The sequence below is a fragment of the Bombus vosnesenskii genome, unplaced genomic scaffold (assembly GCF_011952255.1).
Source record: "Bombus vosnesenskii isolate JDL3184/JDL3185 unplaced genomic scaffold, Bvos_JDL3184-5_v1.1 scf7180000014640, whole genome shotgun sequence".
Classification (NCBI taxonomy): Eukaryota; Metazoa; Arthropoda; class Insecta; order Hymenoptera; family Apidae; genus Bombus; species Bombus vosnesenskii.
Window position 1 is genome coordinate 8,974 of NW_022883568.1, and position 26,929 is coordinate 35,902.

Sequence of the window (26,929 nt, forward strand, 5' to 3'; positions counted from 1 at the left end):
GTCAACGTGGACGAACGTCAAAGCGAAACCACGCGAATTCGGCATTTCCGATAATACGGAACACTGTAAACGCGACTGCGTTGAATTCGTTCGATTAATTCCTAGCAGTATCTATAAACAGTGAACTTAAGGCCCCATACACAACTGCATACGCTAGGTTGTAAGAAATAATAGCTATATAAGTATGTAGCGGCGCATGAGTTAGAGAACGATGCAAATCGAGAGCGACTCATATTATTGTTTTGCCTCGTGACACTTACACAGTCTTGACGTACATGTAACGTCAACAAATATCTCCAACAGACTCAGGAAACCTGAACCGCCTTGCACACGACACCGACTCCCAAAACAAAGGAATATGAATTCGGCACATAGGCATAAGATAAACGAACATCTAGAAGGGCTGTGTCTTGATCGAGTCTTTCAGTCTTTCGGTAACGGTCAAATCGCACACTTGTAATCCTATTATAAAATAAAGGTACCTCGAACTCTGGTTCAAGAACCCAACATTTTTTTATTATTATTTTCCCATTATTTTTACGTGACATTTTGGCGATCCTGCCAGGATCCATTCGCTTCAGTGTAAACGAAGTTACGATTTCGGTCTACGGACATTATTGAAGATCGAAGGATTCGAACTACTTGTGTTATGAACTTTGCTGTCAATAATTTACCACGGTGGACCAAATCAACGGGGCCACTGTCAGCATAGAACAAATCAACAGAACGAGTTTGACACTCAAACAACACATTTGAACGCGCCACAGAGGAAAACACCGCAAGGGAACCTCATTCTACGAACTTACGTATCAAGGTGAGAAAAGTCGGAATTCTTTTAAACAATATAGAACGCGAAAAGTTAGTTTCTCTAGTAACTCTAGCGAAGAGACAATATGAATAAGAAAGACTCAAAAGCCGAGACAAGTTTACCGTCTACAAGTGGAGTTCAAAATAAAACGGGATCACTCGATTCCTCTCCCAGAGCAATTTTAGACTTAATACAGAGACAGAACGAAGAATTTCGACAACAATTTAACGAAATAAAGAATGCTTTAAAATTAGCGAACGAAGAAAATAGAAAACGCGCTAACGAAATGGAAATATTAAGTAGAAACCTCTCTCGTGTTAAACTACCACAAATAAACGTAAAATCAACTGAATTCGGTTCTATGATGACTGACGATGACGATAATATATCAGTATTAAAACACGATACTAATCCACCTCCACCTATGCCACAAAAGCCACCAACATATGTCCAACCATCCAATCCAACAGCTGGAAACTCTGGAAATCTAAAAGCTGTTTAGTATCTCCGATACTAAACGGAGAAAATGATATAAGTGTAGAAGATTTTATTCGTGAAATAAAAGAAATGAGAATGATGTGTAGCGAACAAACGTTATTATTAAAAATGATCAAAATAGAGAAAATTGTAGGAAAAGCCGCAATGACAATCCGCAATATCCATATTAACGAAGGATTAAGACGTAACGTAGCTACTGAAGCATCAGTAAGAGAACACCAAGATCAGTTAAGAGTGATAAAGCAAGGAATATCCGAAAGCGTGCAAAATTATAACATTAGATTTCGACGTGTTTTCAACAAACTTCAATACAGCATTACCAATGAATATAAAGACGAACTAACTCGATGAACGATGAACGATCGACTATACATGGTTTCTGTGATTGACTATGTAAGAGGCCTTCGTTCAGAAATAGGACACGTGCTATTGGCTAATCCCCCCCCCAAACATCATCGATGCAGAAAAAAAGGCAATGGACGTGGAAAAATACTTTCGCGAAGACAACGCTCGCAGACGGATGACACGACAAACAACCACTCCACCATCTTATCGTAACCAGACGTCTCGTCCAGTAGGTAACCGCTTCACGATTACAAGTAACATGAATAACAAAACTTCACCCACACAAAACATTCAACCAAGAATGAATAATTTTACAAAGCTTGAAAATCGACCATTAAACGAAAGGCCACAAACGAAATGTTTCAAATGCAATCGATTGGGACACCTTGCCAATCAATGCCAAAATTTTCGAATACCGCCTCAAACAAAAGCCCCTCCAGGAATAAACTACAATCAAGAACAATCAGAATTAACAATGCTACCTCAGGAAGACTACCCACAATACGACTACAATTACTAGGACGACCAGGATTGCGATTTCTCGTTGACTCGGGAGCAGGAATCAACTTGCTTAAACGAGGATGCTACCCAGGAAGAACAATAATACCAGACACATAGAAATTCTCCATGGAACATTCCAAATACGAATCCAATTCCAAAATTAAACTAAATTTATTCAACAAAGAGATAGAATTTTCCTTAGTAGATGATAATTTCCCTATCATAGAAGACGTCATATTAGGCTTACCCGGTTTAAATCAATATCGATTCGAACTCTCCAATAAAACATTAAAATTAGATAATAATACTCTTCTGCTGCAGCAAGAACCAACCCTCGCATCGGGAGAAATCGTTCAAAAAATTGTATACTTCGACGGAAAGCCAACGCCAGTATGCTTTATCAATGGTGGTAAGTTTTCAGTCCAAATTTCTAACATTATTGAAAATATAAACACTGTAGATCAAATCGAAAAATTCAAATCTTTGATTCGACTATCGCACATAGAAAAACCTCTTAGAGAACCTATGTAGTATTTTCGTCTGTACCTACTTAAATTATATTTATCTTATTTTCCTTTAAGCATTCGTGAACGTAGTGGTAATGAACTTCAATGTGTTTAGAATTTTTTGTGAAATTTCCGTACTTTGCTATACTTATCACTCCAGAGTTATCGTCATAAATTTTTACAGGGTTATTGTCTAGATTTACATTGAAGACCTTCATAATTTCTCTAATAAACATTAATTCACTCACCGCTTCCGATAGAGCTACATACTCTGCATACGTCCAGGCTTTTGTCACACACCTTTGTTTTTTAGATTTCCAACCGATTACATTTCCATACAATTTAATTACATATCCAGAAGTAGATTTTCTATCTAAATGATCTCCTGCCCAATCAGCGTCCACATAACAATCTATCGTTTCACACTTTTCATTCCTTTTCTAATGTAACCTTAAATCTTTAATATTAAATATTTCAATATTTCGGTACAAATATTTCAATATTCGCAAAGCATATTTAAAATGTGTCTCGCTACAACAATCTTGAAATCTACTTAAGATAATTCACACTATAACTTATATTGGGTCTGGTATTTGTACTAATATACAGCAATGCACCAATTAAGTTCTTGTATCCAATGTCATTTCTGTTTATCTCAGCGTTTTCTATTTTTAAATTTGTTTCCGTTGGTGTACAGTACAATTTGCTGTTTTGTAATTTATATTTATTCGCTAATGATTCAATGTATTTCGTTTGGCTTAGTTTCATTTCATTTTTTATATAATCATACTCTATATTTATTCCAAAATATTCTTTCACTTCACTTAAATCTTTCATTTAAAATTTATCAGGTAATAGCTTCTTTACATTTTGTATCCTTTTTTTGTTTTTACTACAGATTAACAAATCGTCTACATATATTAGCAAATAAACAACATTTTCCCCCTCTCCATGAGTATATAGGCACAACTCTATGTTATTCTTCTTAAAATCCAATGTCGTCACATACCTATCAAAACACTCATACCAGTCCCTCGGACTTTCTTTTAACCCATAATGCGCTTTCGATAATTTACAAACTCTATTCGTTCCGTCTGCATATCCCTTTGCTTGATTTACATATACCTCCGAACTTACTTCGCCATTTAAAAAGGCAGTTTTTACATCCATTTGCTGAATGATTAATCCATTTTGACAACAATATGATAGAAGAGAAGAGAATATATGTCATCAACGACTACGTTTCTTTGTTGAAATCCTCTTACCACTAATCTAGCCTTATACCTGCCCTCTGATTTTCTCGTGTAAACCCATTTTACATCTAATACTTCTTTGCCTTTTACCCTCTCTACCAATTTCCAAGTTTTGTTTTTATAGAGACACTCTATTTCTTTATCCATAGCCTGTTTCCAATCTTCACTATTTTCACAACAAATCGCCTCCTCAAATGTGCAAAGGATATCTACTCTACAATAATTTGCGTGAATCTCACTACTGTTTTCCTTTTCTGGATACCTTACTGGAGTTTTCTTATTACGTGTAGATCTCCTAGGAATCTTTAAGCTTTCAGAACTATCATCATTTTCATCTTCTCTACTTTCTAACTCTTCCTTATTCATGCTGCCCAATAAATAATTATCTTTACTATCGTCGCTAACTGCATCGAATGAATTCTCCTCAAAACCGATACATTTTTTGTCTGTTTCTACGACCTCTACATGTCGCTACTGTTATTTTTACACCTAATAGGACTCTCTAACCTACTTCACTATATCCTAACAGAATTCCCATATCTGCCTTCTTATCCCATTTAGAAACTCTTTTTTGTTCTGGCCTTCTTACAAAAACTTTACTTCCATATAGATGTAGATTTTTAACACTTGGTTTTCTCCCGAAGAATATTTCAAAAGGTGTCTTTCTTTCTATAGTATTCGCTAATATTCGATTTTTCAAGTATGCCGCTGTACAAACTATTTCCGGCCAGTACCTTTTATGTACTTTCGCTTCCGCTAACAAGCAACGCGCCATGTCCATCACTGTTCTATTATACCTTTCCGCTGTCCCGTTTAATTCATGTACGTATGTTGGGCAATTATTTATTCTTATACCTTTATCCCTAGCAAATTTATAAATTCGATTATTTAAATATTCTTTACCATTATCGCATCTTAATATTTTTAACCTCTTGCCCGTTAAATTTTCGGCTTCATTTACGAACTGTACGAAAGAATCAAAGACCTCATCTTTTGATTTTATACAATAGATCCTAGCTATTTTACTATAATCATCGATAAATAAAATGAAATATTTTTCTCCATTGAATCCGGTAGTCTTAAAGGGACCACATACGACCGTATGAATAATTTCCATTATTTCCCTAGCCTTAGTTCGATTATTTTTGAAAGGTAAGTTATGCATTTTGCTTTCTATACACACCCTACATTTCAAAAGTTCCTTTTCAAATTCATTCGGTATGCCAGTCACTAGCTGCTCTTTACCCAAAATCTCTAAATATTTAAAATTTACGTGTTCTAGCATCCTATGCCACCTTTCCTTTTTACTCATACCACTACGTTCGCCACTGTTTACTAAGTGCTTCTTCCTTTCAATATACTTTTCATTTTATATGTACCATTCTCTTTGACCGCTAAAGCTGTAAGTTTATTGTTCTCATCTATTATTTTTGCAATATTTCCTTTTGAAATAACCATATTATTATTATTCGTTATCTTGCCGAAACTAATCAAGTTTGCGGACATTTCTTTCACATAAAAAATTTTATTCATATTTATTTTATTTCGTTTTTCAAATGCTTCAAAATAGCTTATAACATTTCATACTTTCGTTGCCTTTATCGATCTATTATCGCCCAAATATATGTCGGGTTAACATTAGAATTAGGGTTAGGGGCGTAAAGCGACTCTTCGTTTGGATTACACGTCGTCGTTATGCAATAGAGAAGACATTGGCTAGTGCAAATACGATTACCATAGAACCGGACAAGTAACCGTGGTGATTAGATACTCGAGAGACTAATGACAATGATCCTAGGTTCAATAACGAATCCGCGGACAACGGGACGGTAGTCGTACGCACTCGCAAAAATCTAAGTCGGATTCTGTGTTAGTATTCGCTGACCGTAAGGAGTTAATCCTTTTTTTTTGTCGATGAGACCGCAAGAGAGAATGACTTTCCGTCCCGGTGATACCCCAGAGGAAAACTATGACGGGGTGTGACTAAGGACACGAGATCATCGGATTCGTCGGGGACATCCTACGTTCGGAAAGTAAGGGAAATTGACGTTGCTGCTAATTGGCCAATCTCCATATCGGTAGTTAGAAAAGGATGCTAGCTGCCCTTGAGGGAGGGTTGCTAGTGGGAGACGTCGTTCGTGGAAAAATAGGTCTCTCCTGTCTTCCCGTAACTGGGACAAAGACTGTGTATCTGTTGAAGGATTTTAGGTAACTAGATATTAGTGTTTATGACGGTCCTCGGGCTAGCCGATCACGTACTGTGGAGACGCGTCGACATCTGGTAAACATCCTGCCCGGAGAATAGGATCTGCGTGTGGCAAGCTACGGGACAGAAACCGTTGGAATGTTTACTGCCACGTGCCGCTACAAATCTTTCTTTTAAGGAGAGCTATAGGATTACTCAATGCCTTTGTTAGGTGGAGAGTTCGTCCCGTTGACCGCGGCTACGTTCGGCGACTAATTGTCGCCTTGAGCCCAAGCTCATTGTCACAAGTCTCAAACAAATACAATTGGTTAGAATGATGGCAAATCGTTTAGTTACAACTGTAGATTTTAATTACAATGTTTTTATGGATTTTCCCGAGGTTTCAGAGAGAAGGCACCGGTGTCCTCTTATCTCCGACATATATATTTACCGGTTCTTTAAGGTCGATAGATTTATCAAAATAATTTACGTCGTTAATAATGTGATCGGTACAACCGCTATCTAATAGGCATGTTATTTCGTTACCACTTATCTCGTTCATCTCGCTGCTGTGTGCTGCGTGCGCTGTTGCCATCCATATGCCTGCTCCTGAGTTGCCATATTCGCTCGTGCCGGCTGCTGATTGACGATGGAAGTTTCCACGCCCCCTGTTCGTATTGCCTTTGTTTCCTCTTCCTCTGCTGCGACCACGTGTTGACCCACGCCGATAACTGTTACTGCTTCCCGCTTGGACGCCATTTTGACACTCTCATGCAAAATATCCCACTCTTCCACATTTGAAGCATCCTTCCTTTTTTGCAGCAAAGGCATTAGTTTTCATTTCTCCTCGATTAGACTTATCTTTCTTTTCCGCTATTTCTATTCTATTATTCTTCACGCACGCTACCGTTTGTTTCTCTTCTTTCACTGCATCTATTATATCCGCTATGTAGCTATACTCTTCGGGTAACGTATTGTTTTCGCACGTTCGCGGGGAGACGCGATCTCGAAGAAGCGCGCCAACGGGAGTCGTAAATTCCCGTTACGATTTGCTAATCGACGCCGCGAATCGCTCGATCCCTTATTTCGTTTAGGATAATAAGGGTAGTTAAATGAAGGATAACGCTGTTGCTAACAGGTTATTATATATTTTCACAAACCAACAACTTCGGTGTAACACAAAATGAATATTTGTTATGAGATGACTACGAATGAGTGCGACCTGAGTCTCTAGACGGATTATCGCGTATACTGATGGATTTGTCGACTCACTGTATTCGAATTGCTGACCGCTTGACCAGATGCTTGATTGAGACTGACTGATCTTCGGGTGTAAACCCGGTCGAAAGATGTTGACTGTTCGAAGGATGTAAAGTCAGTGATGTTCGGAGACGATGCTGTGGCGGAGGAAAGCTAAGGATGGGTGTGTCTAGCGCACGGGACCATCGGATTTGTTGGTGACGATTTTGACTAAGGGAGTGAGGGAAATAGTCTTCGTTGTTAATTGGTTAAACGAAGGGTCTTAACCGCCCTCGAGAGAAAGTGGTTCGTGGGAGGAAAGTTGCATCATACGTGAGAAAAACCAACTTTCCCTTGTCAAGCCGTAGTAGACAAAGGTCTTTAGAAATGCTTTGGAAACAGACGTTTGTTCAGTTTGAAGGACCTCGACTAGGAAATTCCTAAGATTTATGGAAGATACTTGAGACTATTGAGGGTACGCAGTGAGTATCCGAAGACATCTGGTTGCCATCTTGCCCGCGGTGTGTGGCCTGGGCTAGGTAGAGTTACGCGACGTAACACGTATTTATCATGTAATTCAGCTTTTCCCTCTCACTCACTTTTGCGCCTGCACCTTTTAATTCATTTATTAATTTTTCAAGATCGCTAAAAAACGATGCTGAATCACTGTATTTATCAAGACTTATCTTCTCCAATCTCCTTCTGCACACGATCTAGTGCCGTCGATTCTTTCAAGTACACTTCGTCGAACTTTTTCATTATTTCATACGCTGTTTTTTCTTCCCTAATATATTCTAATTGTCTATTTGAGAAGGCACTGTAAATTATATTTATCGCCTTCAGATCCTTTTTATCCCAGTCTGGATTGTCTGTTTCAGTCTTCACTCTAGTTATAACAATATCACATTCTTTATATCTCAGAAACATTGTTATTCTTTTCTTCCACATACCGTAACCCTCACCATCAAATATCGATAGCATAATTTCCGATCTCTCCATTTTAATTGATTTCCTATTCTTTACTCAAGCGTTCCTACGTGCTTGAAGTATTTTTTCTTTTATTTTATATTCTTTGAACGTTTCTTCCCTTACTAAACTCGCAAGACTAAAAACCACGCACTAAATAGCTTGCAAAACTAGTAACCACGCTCTGCTACCATGTTAAGGTATAGAGAGGATTCGAAAATACAAATAGTTTACTTTATTTCGCACACAACAGCTATACATATATATATTACACTCTGAAGACTTCGATAACCTTCTTGCACGCACGCTTGTTGTCAACCACCTCCTCTAGATTCTCCTAACAGCCTCCAATCGTCTTTTGTCTCTACTGAGACCTGGACGCCCTCTGACGCTTACACACACATTCACGTGTACAGTGTAAATGTATCATCTACCTAACAAGATCATCAACGTAAAATCCTACCGTCCTCCCGAACATCATAAAACCGAAATAAATAAACAGATGACTGAAATGTTAAACAAAGAGATTATAGAACCCTCCGACTCTCCCTATAACTCTCCTGTCTGGGTCGTTCCAAAGAAAATCGACGCATCAGGGAAACAAAAGTGGCGAGTAGTGATTGACTTTAGGAAGTTAAACGAACTAACAGACCAAGACGCGTATCCACTACCTGACATTGACGATATACTATCACAGCTAGGAAATAAGAAATATTTCTCCTCTTTAGACTTATCCTCAGGGTTCCATCAAATACCCATGGACGAGAATTCAAAGAAATACACTACATTTAGCACACCACAAGAACACTTCCACTATAATAGAATGCCATTCGGGCTCAAGAACGCACCTGCTACCTTTCAAAGAATGATGGATACCACGTTAAGAGGTTTGATTAACAATCATTGTTTCGTTTATCTCGATGATATCATTATATTCGGGCAATCGATAGAAGAACATACTAAAAACTTAGTCATTATATTCCAAAGACTCGGGAAAGTAGATCTAAGAATACAACCAGATAAATGTGAATTCTTAAAGCCCGAATTAGAATATCTAGGACATGTAGTGACAGCAGATGGAGTAAAACCTAACCCTAAAAAGATAGAAGCAGTAAAGAATTTCAAACTACCAAAAAATCCTACAGATGTAAAATCATTCCTTGGGCTAGCTGGATACTATAGAAAATTTATTAGAAACTTCTCTAAAATTGCCAAACCTCAATCTATTTTTAAAGAAGGACATTTAGTATTAATTCATAACGATCATAAAGAACACAAGATAGATACTGAATGGCCAGGGCCATACACCATTGAAAAAGTGAAAAGCCCCTTATTATGAAATAATAGTAAATCACTCGATTAGGAAAATACATGGTAACCGTATTAAACCTTACTTTCCAGGACGATCTTCACCTTCTTCATAGTTAGCTAAGCTAAACGTTATACCCCTTAATGGTAGTTCTATATATCAAGAAAAATTAGCTCATGCATACTTATATAGCGAATCCGTAAACGTAATTATAGGTTTAGACATTAAGGATATATATGCAAAACTCAGCGAAATTAAAAGATTTAGACTAATGTTAACAGAACATTTTAAAAGTGAATGCCCGTATTCCAATGAAATGATTACACGCGCTCGCAAAAGAAATTTAGACAATGTAATCATGCATATTAAATTTATGACACACACTTGTTACCGAAGAGGGTCATTGAATTTTGTTGGATCCATTTCTAGAAGTCTATTTGTAACTCTGGATAACGATAATTTAGAATTAATGAATAAAAATATAGATAAATTTTTTGATGAAAACAATAACTTAAAAACCAATATAACTTACAAAACAAATTTCAAAACTATAGCTTTACCCTTAACTGACAGTCTAGAAGAAATCCTAACAAAAATTGAAAACGCTCCAAAAATCATTAATAATGTATAATCGTATAGAATGCACCTCAATCAAATTTCCAACGAAGTAAACTCTCTTAATTATGAACATAGAATTAGAAGTCTTAAGAAATAGGAACTAAGTGTCTTATAAATTATTAGTTATATTGATCTAGCATTACTAGGAACATATGTATATTTAACAAAATAGGATTATTCGATATTATAAGCAAATGCCTACCTTCCAAATTATGTATTCGCGTATTATGTTGTAAAACCAAAGAAAAAAAAAGACACAGGTATAAGCAATATCTCTAGACCAATAGAGCGCACCTTTAAACACATATTCCACACCTGAAATACAACCATTACGAGAATTACCTGAAGACACCAATTCAGTCATCCTCGAAGCAAGGCATGTAAGATTCCAAAAGGGCATACAAAAGGAGGCACTACACCGAAAATAAGAGTCTGGAGGACCAGCCGTACTCTAACACTGGGGGAATGTAACGTCAACAAATATCTCCAACCGACTCAGGAAACCTGAACCGCCTTGCACACGACACCGACTCCCAAAATAAAGGATTATGAATTCGGCACGTAGGCATAAGATAAACGAACATCTAGAAGGGCTGGTTCTTGATCGAGGCTTCAGTCTTTCGGTAACAGTTTAATCGCACACTTGTAATCCTATTATAGAATAGAGGTATCTCGAACTCTGGTTCAAGAACCCAACATTTTTTTATTATTATTTTCCCATTACTTTTACGTGACAAGCAAAGCGTAACGATAAACAAACTCCGAGCAAAACAATGTTGCCGCTACGTGCAATCGTCAACCGAGGTTGAATTTAAAGTTTTCGATACTCCCCCGAGTATAAATAAAAGAACACGATCGTTAAGACAGTTAGTATCGAACATTCTTATAGCGAATTAATATCGAACGAACGTAAGCATTACCTTGTATACACATATCGAGCAACACTAAGCGAACGACGACTAATTCTGTACTGCAAATAATTTTAAATACATTTGACTACACTAAGTATCAACTCGTCTGGTCATTAATCAACAACGCGTTTAATCGTCCTCCACATACATGTTGTATAAGCTACTATGTGTATATTTATTTATGTTTCCCATAGTACAGACGTATTCCTTATTTTATTGTAGCTGTGTAATTTCAGTAGTCTTGCATAAAGGACATCTGTTTTGTTGCAATTGTATCAGCTATTAATTGTAATACTTGAAACGTTTGTATCTAATCGTCATGCATCTGTGGTGGCACTCGACCATGGAACTTTCCAACGGCTTCGCGACACAAAGCGCTATACCTTCAAAGCGTAAAGCCGACACGCCTAATGTACCATCGATATCCCTACAGTTCTTTCGCCGAATATTCGGAAGAATGCATACGCGGCAACCGTTGCGGACATCTAATAAACGCGTGCGTAGTGGAAATATCGAGGGGCAACAAAGAAAAGAATCCATTTGCTTTCGAATCAAAGATTCATTCTGCCCCGAGCTGCGGAGTGCGAAAGGTTAAGCGTCATAGCGAAGCAAACACAATTAGAGATACGTGATTATTGACTCTTGACAGTTAATCGTTAGTCGTTAATTGTTGATCATAAATTGTTGACTGTTGATTGTTAATAATTTAATTAACTTTTTTGTTGAACATCAAGAGTATTTCTTGTGGGCACCTTCACCCACTATCCACCTCACATCGTTATTCTACATACGGAAGGCAAGATTGATATCAAATTCGAAGGATAGACCGCAGAAGTCTGGTCTCTGCTATTACCACGAGACCTTTCGAGACCGCGCAAGGAAGTGCCGGGCCCCTTGCAACTGGACCCAGTGAAACGAGACCAGCCGTCCGTAAACGCGGCATGTGGCGATGGCTTTAGTATCCCGTCGCATTTTCGTGACGGACAGAGCACCAAGGATCTCTTTCCTTGTGAACACCGGTGTCAATATAAACGTATATCCGTGCAACAAACTACGCGGATCCGCGAACAAAGATACGTACGAGCTGTTCGCGGCGAATCGAGTGGTCGAAGCAAACCGAAAACGCCTTTCGCGAGTCAAAACGCATCGTCTCTGACGCCACAATGTTAGTGTCACGACCGGCATACTTCAAATCCGATGGACTGACGATGGAGATAAAGATGTGGCGGCACTCGGCGACAATCGGCGACAATCGGCGGCAATATCGCTGAAGTGTCTAATGAACCATCAACATCCCAACGGTCCTTCCGCCGAAGGTTCTAGAAGAAAGAGCACGTGGCAACGGTCGCGGACGCCTAGCAAATGCAAATGCATGGTGGGGATGTTGAGGGATGACAAAAGAAAGTAATCGGATTCGATCGAAAGTCAAATCATAAGAGCTTTCAGTCTTGGAAAGTCACTCCTAGAGTTTGGAAGTGGATTGTAAAGTGAATTGTTGTTAGAAAAAAAATAAAGTTTCTTTTTTTTATTTACACCTCAAATTTCTTTTTTTATTTTGTTGTTTTACGTGACATTAGCGCATCCGGTATCGGCAACAGCGCGTGAACGACAAATGGCAGCCGCTAGGATTCGTTACAAAATCTTTGTCTCCCGTGCGATCAATTCTGTATTTAGAATAATTTTAAATATATTTGACAATATCAAGTATCAACTCGTCACGTCATTATTTAAATCATCCACCACAAATCCAAAAACAGAATAAGGAAAACAGAGAAACGAACAAATAGAAAATTAAGTTGCTAACATGTTTTTCTATAATAATATTTTAACATCAATATTGTAATACGCAATGTGTTACGCCGCCTAAAACATCTGCACGCCAGCCCGCGCGACCGGACAACAACCGACCTGCGTAACGTCACTTCGACCCTCACATAAGGACCCACCATAACTTTCACTTCCCTGTATTGTTTCGCCATGTGTCTTCAATCCGTTTGTCTTGAAGAATTTCTAAAGCTTAAAAATATTCTCGAAACACAGTCGGTTTTTAGAGAGGTCCTTGGGTTTATTAGTCGCACTTAAAACACGGAGAAAGCGGGTATGCACCCATTAGGAAAATCCGAATAGCCCTGTAATAAAACAAGCTAGGTTTTTCTCACGCACACAGTCATCTATCCACCACGATGGTAGGAGACTCCCTACTCATCCCTTCGAGCCGTAGTGCAGGTCATGACCAATCGACACCGCGGTTCGTTGCCCCCACTTTTCCTAACGAAAGTGGGAACAACGAATCCGCGTTCTTTAGGCACAGGGGCACACCCACACCGAACTTTTCTTCCGTATTAGAAAAAGAGCGACAGACAGTCTAAAAACTAACGCCTAACGCGGCAGTCTACACATAGCGCGAGAGTCGCATACTTCACGCAAATCTTTTGTCGGTTCTCGGTGTTGTCGAACACACATCTTCTCTCCTAAATATATTATAGTGCTAAGTCCATTAATACATTAATTTCCATTATAAGAGCCCTGCTCTAGCGTACATATCTATCGCATCTTCGTGCGACAAGTTGTTAACTATTTATTTCTCTACGTCAGTGTAATCTAAGTGTTGGAAATATATAATTTATAATTCTGTGAATCACAGTGTTATACAAACTCAATCACCCCTATTATCTCAACGGAAATCAGGGGATCGATCAATTCGTGGTGTCGATTGTTATAATCGTAACGGGGATTTACGACCCCCGTTGACGTCTCTCCTCGCGATTACGTCTCCCCGCAATTGGTCGAAATTTACACAATGTGAAAATGAAAAAATTGGAAGCAACCGAACTACGGATGAAACTAAATCACTTCGCTGTTTGTAAAGATAACTTTTAGTGTTATAAACATAAGTCAAGTAGCAAAGAGCATAAATTGAATTTACCCAAACTCTTCTTGAAATCTGACAAAATGATTCTTTATTTTGTCAAAAAAATCTTTACGTATTTTCCATTCCCATTCGTCGCTTTTTTCAGTGGCGTGTTTATCGCTACGTCGAAACTCCGTCGGGTAGCAGTTAATTTCATTTAAAGTAGAAAACTATTCAGAAACGTGTATACGTTACACAGCAACAAACCAGTCGCCCTGTTATTACCTCGTTCTCAACAGTTCAAATTTCAGGGACAACCGACTACTTAGTATCGACCCAGTACGTCATATTTACTCGCCAAAAGAATTGTAAACGAAAATTGTAACCAGACGTGCCGTTAGTAACTACCATTTTTCATTTGGCGGAAATTTAAACAAACCCCGAAACACCGTGGCGTTTTGCAACTGTCTTTAATCCTTTAAGATAAAAAAGATTGACGCAAAATTTTGACGGGATGAAATTTCACGATATATTCAGGTGAAACGATGCGAAATTAGAGCGAAGCTTATAATGGGAATATAGTTTGCTTGTCTGTTGTCATAAAATGAGATATGCAGAATATATTAAAAAATAGAGTATATGTAATACGAAACTTTATATTATTCATGTTATTATGGACAAAATATCACAATATGTTCATATATTTAAATCTCCTCCGAAAAAGATTATTGTATGTAGAACACAGTTTAACTGTATTTTGAATTCTTGTTTATCAGATCACAATTGATAAGTTGATATTAGGATGATTATCCTCATTTGAAACAATTTTGTGACTGTTACTTGTCAATATACTTTATATCTTATGTACATTTTAAATATAGTACGCAAACTCGAAGTTGCAAGGAACATTAATAAAAACTCAATATTTCAATAACGCCTTTCATGATTATAATTAAATATTTTTTCAAAATGTCGTATCAGTGTTACATCTAGCACCCCCTCCCCCACACACAAAAGTTTACCAATTTATAATATATGTACTAGTAGATTGACAAGTTACGATTTACAGGTTATATAGAATTCTATTTTATGATTTTATAATTTTTCGTTAAATAGAATAATCAAATAACTTGCAATTAGTAAAATTTCATTTGTTTTATCGTCAAACTTGTGCAAGGGAACATATTAATGCTGGTAACTTTAGTGACTTGCAAAATTTCAATAGTGCAAGACAGGCCAGATATTCAATTGCAATTGGTTGCTATCCATATTTTCATCGGTCTTACAATAACCTTATGTTATCAATTATGAATTAAAAAGTTAATGAAATCACAACTCACCCAAGGCCAATGGGTATGACTTCTTTTCGAAGATCGATTGAAATCTCGAGTTTGTTGTTTGAGACATTCAGTTACCACAAGACAAAAACACCACTCCATTACAGCCGACGTAAACAAAACATGACAGATTCTTCCAATTCTCGGACAACAAACATAGGCATACATACTGTTTTAAAGTCACAGTCTGTCGTTGAACTTTCGCCAAGTAACTTGATACGTACATATACACGTCCCTCGAAATCAGTTTTCGACGAAAATACATACGTGACATGTTATGTTGCAACCGAACGTGAATTTCTCGCGGGAAATAGCCTGATATCGTTTATTTATGCGTCTCTCAAATACGAATTTTACTATACACTTCGTTTAAGACACGCCATTTTGCAAAACGATTATCGAAAGATTACTGCTTACATCGAGATCGAGAATAGATTCGCAGGAAGCTGGATGCCGCGATTTCTTCCCGCGCTTTACTTCCTTCCGAAGTTGTGATTGGTTGATTTCCTGCTGCCATATTCGGTTTCGCCGAGAATCGTGAACACGTACGCTGGAAGCAATGCGGGGTAATTATTTAATTTATTTCATAATATTATTTAACATATATCGTGAAAAGTTCTGAATATTCGGATTCTTCTGTTATCGTTTCATCGTATGTTAGCATTATCAGCTCTCGATATCGAATTGACAAACAGAATTTTTCTCATACAAAGTAAGTCACATTAAGTATATGTATATGTATAGTCGAAGCAATGCAATTAAAAATTTTTCCATTTTAATTGGTATTATTTATCACAGACATTTTACCGAGCATTCATTTTATAAATCTTATACATATATATATATATATATATATATATAACCAATTTATAATATATATATGAATACACACACGCGCGCGCACACACACACACACACAACATATACACACACACATATATATATACAAACAATAGAAATACTTTCGTGTGCTATTATACGTAGTTCGATAGTTTACATTTCACGGGCCCCGTGTTGCACCTGCGTCGGTTTCGTTCCTGTTTCCAACGTATAAGTGTAGCGTCAGTGATTCGCGTGACGCGACGCAACCTTCAACGTTTGTTTTTCTCCGTTTATGCGTTGTGGTGTTCGTTTGAATGAAAACGTCGCGAGTGTTGTAACAAAAACCACGGAAAACAGAAGAAGAATACGGGAGCAAAAGGAATTCCAGGCTACAGCAGAATGCCCATTGCCCAACAGGGTTTCGTTCCATGGTATTTCAACGAGGTAAGCTACCCTCTTTTAGTACGCTTCAAGGCGCCTCTTTCCAACCAATTAATTTGCGTCCAACACCATTTTAACTTCGTATACTCAGAGAAAATATCGTTCTTTTGTATTTTCTAACTCTGATCTATGTATAAATTTACTGCGACGGGTCATTTCTACGGATTAACGTACCTTATAAAAACGTTGCGTGAAATGTTAATAATATATAAGTCTTGAAACATTTGTACTAATTTCATAGAGGAACGTAGTTGGTACCTTCCGGGTGGCATATTGTATGCTTGTTACATGAACTTTCCAAATATCTTACAGTTAAATAGGTTGGATTGTTTACTAGAATAAGCAACACAACATTGTTTTTGATTTATTGTGAATGAATTTATAGAATCATATTATTTTACACATATACACTATCGCGCAAAAGTATCCCAACATTTGATTACTTTTGATATTATGTTATTTAATTGCACAATCAAATTGATAGTATGTACCGATATATAATGATTACGATCTGTATTATTATCTTATTCCTATGATGTGGTTTTAACATAGGTCGTAACAAAACGGTCAAAAAATTCTTTATTCTCAGACTCTGTAGCCTGTAAGAAACGAATTGATTAATTAAGAATCTCGTTGTAACCTACAGGTTCGGAAAAGGCTGATAGGCTTTGGTCTACGTGGTGGTTGGGAATTTTCATTCGTTTCGAGTTCGCTTAGCTGATAAATAGTGAATGTGCATTTCTTCCAAAATAAAGAAGAAAGCGAAGTCGATAGAAACGTGGGTCAAATTTGAAATCATTTCTCGATTATGTGGAGGTTGATTAAACGCGTTGGTGTATATAGTGATGAGACGAGTTGATATTTGGTGTAGTCAAATGTATTTAAAACTATCGGCAGTACTCTTCTAACGATCTCCCTCTAACGAATTTAAATTCGACTTCGGTTGACGGTTGCGCGTAGCGGCGATATTGTTCTGTCCGGAGTTCGTTTATTATCAAGTTTCGTACCTCGAGACGGTATCAATGCCCCGAGGCAAAACAACAACATGAGTTACTCTCGATTCGCATCGTCCTATGACTCATATGCCGCTACAATATGCAATCGAATAAAGTGATAAATAGCTTGCAGATGTTTACGCGTCTCTGAAAATGTTAAAAGATATAACACGTTTAACGCGAAGTATTCGTGATAATATTCGCTGCAATTTGAAATATCTGCGTGCAGTCTCGTAGGTTTTGAATAAAAATTTATCTTTTATCGAAAGATACATACATGTTTTGGCCTATATATAGCTTTGTACTCTTGTAACCTAAAAGAGAAGTCGAAAAAAAGTGATGTTAACTCTTGCAGTAAAAAATTCATTTATGTCAATACTACATTTAGAAATGCACCAAGAGAAGCAAGACAAATTATTGACGAAACACAGGATAGTCATTTCCGATCCAAAAGAAAACGCAACTAAAATAATATGTAGATAGCTATTAAGGCAATAAATAATAAAGTCATTGAAATGATCCATCATTTCAAACTAATATCGCTTCTCTTTACTTCAGAACTGCTATAAACATTTTAAATATCATTTATGTCTTGGTTCCCTTGCGAAGTTCTCGAAGAATTCGTCAAATGATGTCATGAACAATATAAATAATCGTAAAAAATCTATATTTGTGTTTAAAAAATAGGCGAATAAAGAGAAATAGGATAATCGAGACCGGTGAAAAAGGATCAACCAAAATCCCGCATCTGATACAAGCGGAAGAGAAATCAATTTCTATCATGTCGCACGGCGAACAAGAACGCAAATACGGAATCTTTTGTATAATACTACTCCAAACTCTGTTGAGTCGCAGTAATAATAATAATCGGGTGTTGACTTCTGCTCGTTTTTACTTGAAGTTTGCTCGTTACCTCTTTGAAATTTGGTGGATCGTTTTCTGTCGAAACCCGTTCCATCTGACGTTAAAATCAATAAAAACAATATTACGATAAAGACTTTTATCTCCATTGTTGTCAACTTCCGTCAAGTCTTCGTTTTCTGCTCGCTGAATATAATACGGATTCCCAAAAACTTTCTTCGTATGAAATTTTACTAATGTACATTTATCAAATATTGCACATTTTAAAATAGGTTATCATTATAAGATTAAAAAAAATAGCTAAAAATATCTTGAAACAAAAGAAACCAATTTTGAAGTTTGTTAGCCCGGAAATGTCATGGTAGGAAGGTATACTTCGATATTACTTTTACTATCGATAGGCGTCGCCGTCGTTGCTGTTATCATATACGAGACACAACAAATCACGAAATTGACAAATCACCGGTGATCTCCTCGAGTCGCAGTTCGAACGTTTCACAAATAAGTTAAAGAATTAAACTTTAGATATAGTGGTAAAATTTATTGTATGAATCCAACAGAGTGACGGTTCAGGGTGTTATAACAAAGAGGTATAGAACGCTGATTTGGGAGACTTCTTGTACTGAGGTTTTAGTCCCTCTGAAGTTATCGTCGGGTGTATATCAGAGGCGCCTATCCGTTGCTATCTGGTTATTGTTTCGATAGCTGTGGCATGTAGGATGTTTTGTCTACTCTATTAGTGCTTCTAAGCGTGTGATACTGTCGACGATTCGCCTGTGCATGATTATACATTGAGTACACGGATAGCTTGAGTTGGAGTTTTGATGATTAGGATAATCGAAATAATTCATAGCCATGGTAATATTTTAACTAATTTATTTTGTTGTCTTTTATAGGCCACTGCAATGAGAAAAGAATTCCTGAAGCCAAAGAAAATGATACACCCAAATAGCAGAAAGTCTATCGCTATTACGAAAAAAGCCAAAAAGTAAATACAATTACTATTAAATTATGTGATTTTGTTATGTACATTTCATTTATTTTACATGATTATATAATACTTTTGTGTAATAAAGAAGGAAATGGACAATGTGTTTTGTTTCAGAATATCAAATAGACAGAAGGCAGAAATGTCCTGCTTGATAAAACAGAATTCAATAGGAGAGAAAATATCGTGGATCAGAAACAATATGATTCCAGGCGTGTGACCCTATACTCCAGAGATAACTGCAAGTTTGTTAGAAACGGAGGTAAAACAAAAATGTATACACATGATGATACAGAGATTGTACATTAAAGATGTGATTAGTTACAGTTCTATATTTGATCCAAAGGTATGTAGCAAGAAATGATGAAGAAATGGAAGAAATTACTATTAAAAGGTCTATAGGTAGCAACAGGAGTAGACAGCATGCTAGGAGGGAACATATAATTAGAGTAGAAAGAACTAGGAGAATATCATACACGTGGAATAGGTAAAGAATTACAGCCAAATTTATTTTCAATATATCCTGATGTACAAACCCTCCTTTATTTTTCAGAAATTTCTGATATTTTAAATGCAACTCAGTGTGAAATGTTATTGAATTGGAATAATGAATTACAGTGTGCGAATAATTTTAAATTTATAAGGTTTGGCGAGAAAGATTTAAAGAAAGTATTAGAGCTAAGAAAAAGAATGAAAATAAGCCATATTAGACTATCCAAATCTCTATTAGCTATGCCTGTAAACAAGAAGAATTTATTCAGCAAGCCAATTGATTTAGATGAAAATAGTGTAATGGAAATAGAATAAATTCTGTAGATATGTCTTTTTATCTTTCATCTCTATTTAAAAACAAGAAAACAGAAGAAAAGCGAACAGTTTCGTCCTTTTTTGTTTGCGAAATGCTAAAACCCGCATTTCGTCTTGCTCTTATCTCCCACGAGAAACAGTCACGTCACAAGATACAAGAGTACGATAGAAGAGAAAAGAAAATGTTCGATTGTGAAATATACAACAAAACTGAAACATGCAGATGAATCACGTGCACGTTATGAATATTCTGCATCGTTTCTCCGCCTTTCCTTCATTTTTTTCGCTAGCTGCTCCATTATTTAAGAACGAAGATATAGTAATTACTCTCAAAGTTGTACATTTCGAAATGGTAGGAAAATCAATAGTACAATGATAAATATACGATTTTAAAAGCTTTCTAGATTTCTTACATACTTAGCATTAATCAAATAGCTTAGTATATAAAAGAGTTTACTTATGTCGCATGTTATAAATGCAGCTGCGTTCGTTACAACAATTCCAATTCCAAGGAATTTCTCTCGAAGATCGCAGTGAAGAATTTGCTTTGTTAAATTATTACTGGTATACTTCGTCAACTTGTGGTATATCGATACAATTTGTCAACCATCACTTTTAATAGCTTCTCGCTAATAAAAACATTTCGTACCTATTTAATAAGAAGCAGTATATTCTTAATTATTTAGAAATTTAGTTAATGATGTTTAAAAATACGAATATGTTTAAAAATTATAATGTAAATATATATATTTCATTTCATGTTTTACTAATATATCTCTAATTTAGATTAAATATCTGAAACTTGAAAGAAACTTTTAAAACTTTCAATACATCGCATACGTTTCAAATTTAGTGCATAGTTACATATATATATACGATCGATCTTACTCGATCATCTTACTCGAAGAACAGGGTCTGCGTGTGGCGAGCTACGGGACAGGGACCGTTGGAATGTTTACTGTCGAGTGTTACAACTATTTCCTTCTTAAGGAGAGCTATAGAATTATTCCATGCCTTTGTTAGACAAAGCGTTCATCCTGTGACCGCGGCTACGTTCGGCGACTGACTGTCGCCTCGAGCCAAAGCTCATTATCACAACTCTCGAACAATTACAATCGGATTGAATAACTACAATTGTTCACTTACAGCTATAGTAGACTCTAGGTTACAATGTTGCGGGATTATCCAACATTCCAAAGGCTCCGGTGTTCTTTCATCTCCGACAAATATATTATGGTATAGTTCCTATTTTCCGACCGCATGGAAGGCTAATAAAGATGGAAATATGGTCGAGAACTGGCGACCAATTACGATCGGCCCAATTCTAGGCCGCGTTTTCTCATCAATCCTCGATGGGCGGCTAAGACGGGGTATAGATCAAAATATAAGGCTGTTGAGATATGTGTAATTTTCTGTGCTGGACTGAGTTAAGTAGTAGAAATACTTATATGTACATATCAGTGTGTGGAAGTATGTGTGTGTGCGCAGCGTCTCGAAACAAAGGAACGTAAACAGTCAGTCGGTTAATAGTCGTCGATGAAGAGTCGGGTGTAGAAGGTGCTGAGACGCGTGCAAGTGTATCGATAAATATATATAGAATCGTCAATGTAATAAATATATCATTATTTTAGTAATAACTGTCAATATAAATTTAATGTTCCTATAACATTATTTCGGCTTCAAAGATCCACAATTCTCAACATGGTAGAAGATCGTGGTTGCCGAGATTTAAGGTTATGGAACCACGTGTAACCGGGAGGGAATGTATAAAAGTCGATTTATAAAAAGGAATAAAAAATTGGAAATAAGTTCTGAAGAGATAAAAAGGCTATTGGTAGAACAAATAAAAAGATTTTGGATAATAAAGAGAATTATTTTTTGAAAAAAAAAAAAGGTGTGAATATAGAAAACGAATCAAGATGCCAAAGGACGACGAAATTAAGGTTCAAATAGTCGATGGACGCGATTACAGAATGTGGAAGAAAAGAATATTAATGTATCTAAAGTGTAAAAAATGTTATGAACCGGCTACACGAGAGAAAATGGACACGGATGCGCAAGATAAGTGGGATGAAAAGAATCAATGGGCGATGAACTACATCTATAGTAGTATAGCGAATGAGCAATTAGAATTTGTTGGTGATCAAGACACTGCTTTAAAAATAATGCAAAAGTTTGATGAGATGTATATGAAGGAATCAACAGCAGTGCAAATTTGTATAAGAAGTAGACTAGACATGATGAGGTTGAAAGACTTTGAAGAATCAAATTCATTTTTCACGGAATTTGAAAAAACTATCAATGAATTAAAGAGTGCCGATGCAAATGTAAGCGAACGTGAAAAACTCGACTACATGCTGAAAGCACTACCAGAATCATTGAGCTATGTTGGTGACTTAATCGACTCAGTGAAAGAAAGTGATCGGACTTGTGAATTTTTGAAAAATAAAATTATAATGTGAGAAACGCGTAGCAAGAAAGAAAGTGATAGAACAAAGTCAAATGTATTTACAGCCGAAAAAAAGGACATAAACGGTCACATGGCAAAAAATTGCACAAACACGTATAGAGGCGGAAACAATGGCGCAAACAATGGAAGAACGCAACAGCAAGGAGGTGCGTATCAGCCGCAGTAGAATAGGGGGCGCGGCGGACGAAGTTTTGGCCAAAGAAGACGAGGATACGGCCAACGAGGATTTGGCCAACGAGGATTTGGCCAACGAGGACAAAGCAGAGGCCGGCAACAACGCTACTACGAGGCAAGTCAACACGACGCAAATTATTCACACAACGAGGGCTACGACGACCAAGAAATTGGATCTTTCCTAACGAGAGTAGAGCGCGAAAATAATAAAAATGAAATTACGGTATGTACTAGCGATACGCGAAAAATAGATTGGATATTGGATAGTGGATGTTCAGATCACATTATATATAATGACTCTTATTTTGTTGAGTACGAAAATTTAAAAAACCCGATAAATGTGAAGTTAGGAGACGGTAGAAGTCTAAAAGGAACAAAAGTCGGAAAAAGTTTAACTTACTTTGAAGTAAACAAAAGGAGGATTAAAATTACAATGTCTAATGTATTTTACGTGAAAGAAATGGATAATAACTTAATTAGCTATGCGAGAGTAACGAATGAAAGTAAGATAGTCTCAGCAGGAAATACTTTAAAGATATATAACAAATACAGAAAGTTGATAGGGATAGCATTCAAAGATCATGGTTTATATAAGATAAGTAGTTACATTGAAAGGCAAGAATCTCATGCTAAAAATGTAGAAATGTACCCTTCCAAAATAACCGTAGAAGAGCACGCGAGATTTTAGAATTAGTACATACCGATTTAAAGGGACCTCATAATAATACCGGGTTTGATGGATCCAAATATTTCTTGACATTTATAGATGAGTACAGTAAGTGTGCATTGATTTATACTTTGAAATCAAAAGGTGAAGTTTACAATTGCTTCCTTGATTACATAAACAAAGTCGAAAATCTTACTGGTAAAAAGATAAAGAAATTAAGATACGATAATGGAAAAGAATATATGAACAAAAGCATGTACAATCTAACTAGGGAAAAGGGAATTGTCGTAGAACCATGCCCACCTTATGTTCACGAGTTAAATGGAACAGCTGAGCGCTACAATAGAACAATCATGAATTCCGCTAGATGCTTATTACATGATTCAAAGCTGAATAGTAAATATTGGCCGGAAATAGTTAGAGCCGCGGCGTACTTAAAAAATAGAACCGTTACAAACACATATGAAAATAAAACACCATTTGAAATATTTTTAAAAAGGAAACCGAATATAAATAATTTAAGATTGTACGGAAGTAGAGTTTTCGTAAGAATACCCGAAGTTAAAAGAAATTCGAAATGGGACAAAAAAAAGCAGACACTGGGATACTTGTAGGTTATGAAAACAATGGATATAGGATACTAGTTAATAATAAAATTGTAATTGCAAGACACGTAGAATTTATAGGTGAAGATGATAATTTAGTAGGATTTCGAGGAGAAGATGGACCAGGCAATGAGACAGAAAAGGGTTTTGACGAACATTCGGATGTAAACGAAAAGGTCGAGCAGGTTGCAATAAAAAAGGAGAGAAATTTAAGTAACGAATCAGAAGAAAAACTTGAGGACACAGAAAGTACTTTGAGAAGGTCAGGACGGGAAAGAAAGAAACCTCAAAGATATGGTCAAACGAGCTCATATTTCATTTATGTGAATATAGTTAGTGCACACAGTCCTATAAAACCTATGAAGAAGCTTTAAGTGGAGATGACAGCGGTTCATGTAAAGAAGCAATGGATCGAGAAATGAATAGTTTAATGAAAAATAAGACCTGGCAATTAGTAGAAAAACCAAAAGACAAAAAAGTATTAGACTTGAAATGGATATATACGAATAAATCTGATAATAGTAAGAAAGCGCGACTAGTTGTTCGAGGCTTCCAACAAAAAGAAGTACTGGAAGATTTATACTCTCCAGTAGCAAAAATGCAAACGTTGAAGTTATTACTATCTTATTGTTGTCAATATGGTTTGACGATTATGCAAATGGATGTAGAAACAGCTTTCTTAAACGGAACTATAAAATCGGGAGTATTTGTAAAACAACCTATAGGTTACGACGATAAAAGCGAGAAAGTATGTAAATTATCAAAAGCGTTATATGGATTGCGTGAAAGTTCAAGAGCTTGGTATGAATGTTTCGACGAATATATGAAAAAATTAGGATTTCAAAGAAGTAAGAGCGATTATTGTCTGTATATGAAGTATGAGAGCGATGATGTTATATATTTAATTCTATTCGTAGACGACTTATTAATATGTGGAAAAAACATAAGAAAAATCGATGAAATTAAAAAAAAAATTGTCAAACAAATTTTTGATGAAGGACTTGGGTGAAGTAAAGACTTACTTAGGAATAAACATTGAATACGATAATAAGAAGTGTGAGATGAAACTGGATCAAAGTAGTTATATAGAGTCATTAGCGAAACATTATAATATAGAACACAGTAAATTATATTTTACACCAATGGAACAAAACTTAAGTTTAGAACCCGCACAATCAGCTTTAGACGATATAAGATATAGAAATCTCATAGGAGCTTTGTTATATATTAGTACTGGAACAAGATTAGACGTTAGCTATAGTGTAAATTATTTAACTCGATTTCAAAACAGTTACAACGAGACCCACTATAAATATGCAGCACAAAAAATTAAGGAGGTGTGTTGAGATATGTGTAATTTTCTGTGCTGGACTGAGTTAAGTGCGTAGTAGAAATACTTATATGTATATATCAGGGTGTGGAAGTATGTGTGTGTGCGCAGCGTCTCGAAACAAAGGAATGTAAACAGTCAGTCGGTTAAGAGTCGTCGATGAAGAGTCGGGTGTAGAAGGTTCTGAGACGCGTGCAAGTGTGAATCGATAAATATATATAGAATCGTTCATGTAATAAATATATCATTATTTTAGTAATAACTGTCAATATACATTTAATGTTCCTATAACATTATTTCGGCTTCAAAGATCCACAATTCTCAACAGAGGCACAAAGGATTTACATCCGAAAGTGGATGTAAAATCAATATTGACCTAATGAGCGCAGCCTTAAATTATAGTAAAAGAAATCGAAGGGGAATTTTCACAATATTGGACATCTCTAAGGCCTTCGATACTATACCCCATTCAGCTATAAAACCATGTCTGGCGAGAAAAGGCGTTCCGACCCCCATAATTGAAATTATAAATGAAATGTACAAAGGATGTAAAACTACGATCAAAACGAATAATAATATAGAGGTCGAGGTAGAAGTTCTCAGAGGAGTCAAGCAGGGTGATCCTTTATGACCGCTGCTATTTTACTTGTGTCTCGAACCGCTGCTTGCAGTAATCGAAAAGAATATCGGAGGCATTAATATAAATGAAGGGAACAAAGTCTCTGTGTTGGCCTTCGCAGACGATATCGTCTTGCTTGGTGAAAATACGAGGGCGGCACAGAGCCAGATAGACGAGCTTCAGAAATACCTGGAGAGGTCGGGGCATGAAAATATCAGCAGAGAAAAGTCAAATGTTCCAGGTAATAGCGAAAAAGACACCTGGTTTATTAAAGACCCGGCAATAAAAATTGGTAAATTAAGGATACCCGGAAGAATCCCAGAAAGAGCCTTCAGGTATTTGAGTGCTAAAGTTGCGAGTGGGGGAGGCATGAGGGAGATTTGTCCCATATCACGAATATACAATACAAGCAGGCGATAGAGAATCTGATTCGAAATTATAAGCCGCAGAAAACGCTCGAAGTAGGGGTTGAAATGAATCTAATATTACAAAATGATCTTCCCGGTTATGAAAGGCCGCGAAGGTTATCCCCGCAAGATAAGGTCGAAGTCAACGGTCAGATCAAAATGTGGCTGAATGACGGAATAATACGCCAGTCACATTCCGACTATGCAAGCCGGATCGCGTTGATTGAAAAAAAAAGATGGTTCAACTAGAATTTGCGTCGACTATAGGCGACTGAATCGAAAGGTAGTGAAAGACAGATACCCGCTACCCTTGATCGAGGATCAATTAGATTTGTCACAGGGATCGATAGTATTCAGTACGTTGGACCCCAAGAATAGATTCTTTCGTGTTCATGTCGGAGAAAGGAGCAGGAAAT

At 36.6% G+C, this 26,929-nt stretch overlaps 1 protein-coding gene across 4 annotated transcripts; it reads left to right on the forward strand.

Annotated features, from left to right (window-relative positions):
- The first annotated feature begins 16,447 nt into the window (after nt 1–16,447).
- Nucleotides 16,448–20,055, forward strand: LOC117240466 (translation machinery-associated protein 16 homolog). Of its 4 annotated transcripts, none has more exons than XR_004494700.1 (5): nt 16,448–16,593; nt 19,343–19,434; nt 19,552–19,696; nt 19,781–19,921; nt 20,017–20,055. XR_004494700.1 is itself a non-coding variant. In XM_033506493.1 (3 exons), exons 1-3 carry the CDS (start codon nt 16,549–16,551, stop codon nt 19,652–19,654), a joined length of 240 nt encoding a protein of 79 aa, XP_033362384.1. In that variant the 5' UTR covers nt 16,448–16,548; the 3' UTR covers nt 19,655–19,671. The 4 variants fall into 4 exon arrangements, 1 of the variants encoding a protein (XP_033362384.1); XR_004494698.1 differs by lacking the exon at nt 16,448–16,593 and adding an exon at nt 19,018–19,036 and having other exon boundaries at nt 19,988–20,027; XR_004494699.1 differs by lacking the exon at nt 16,448–16,593 and adding an exon at nt 19,223–19,241 and having other exon boundaries at nt 19,988–20,027.
- The last annotated feature ends 6,874 nt before the right edge of the window (nt 20,056–26,929 follow it).

Bases quoted from the DNA above. Each gene is read 5' to 3' on its own strand.
- LOC117240466 (XM_033506493.1), top strand. From the start codon at position 16,549: ATGCCCATTGCCCAACAGGGTTTCGTTCCATGGTATTTCAACGAG. The intron at 16,594-19,342 runs GTAAGCTACCCT...TGTCTTTTATAG, and splicing joins TTCCATGGTATTTCAACGAG to GCCACTGCAATGAGAAAAGA. The intron at 19,435-19,551 runs GTAAATACAATT...GTTTTGTTTCAG, and splicing joins ATTACGAAAAAAGCCAAAAA to AATATCAAATAGACAGAAGG.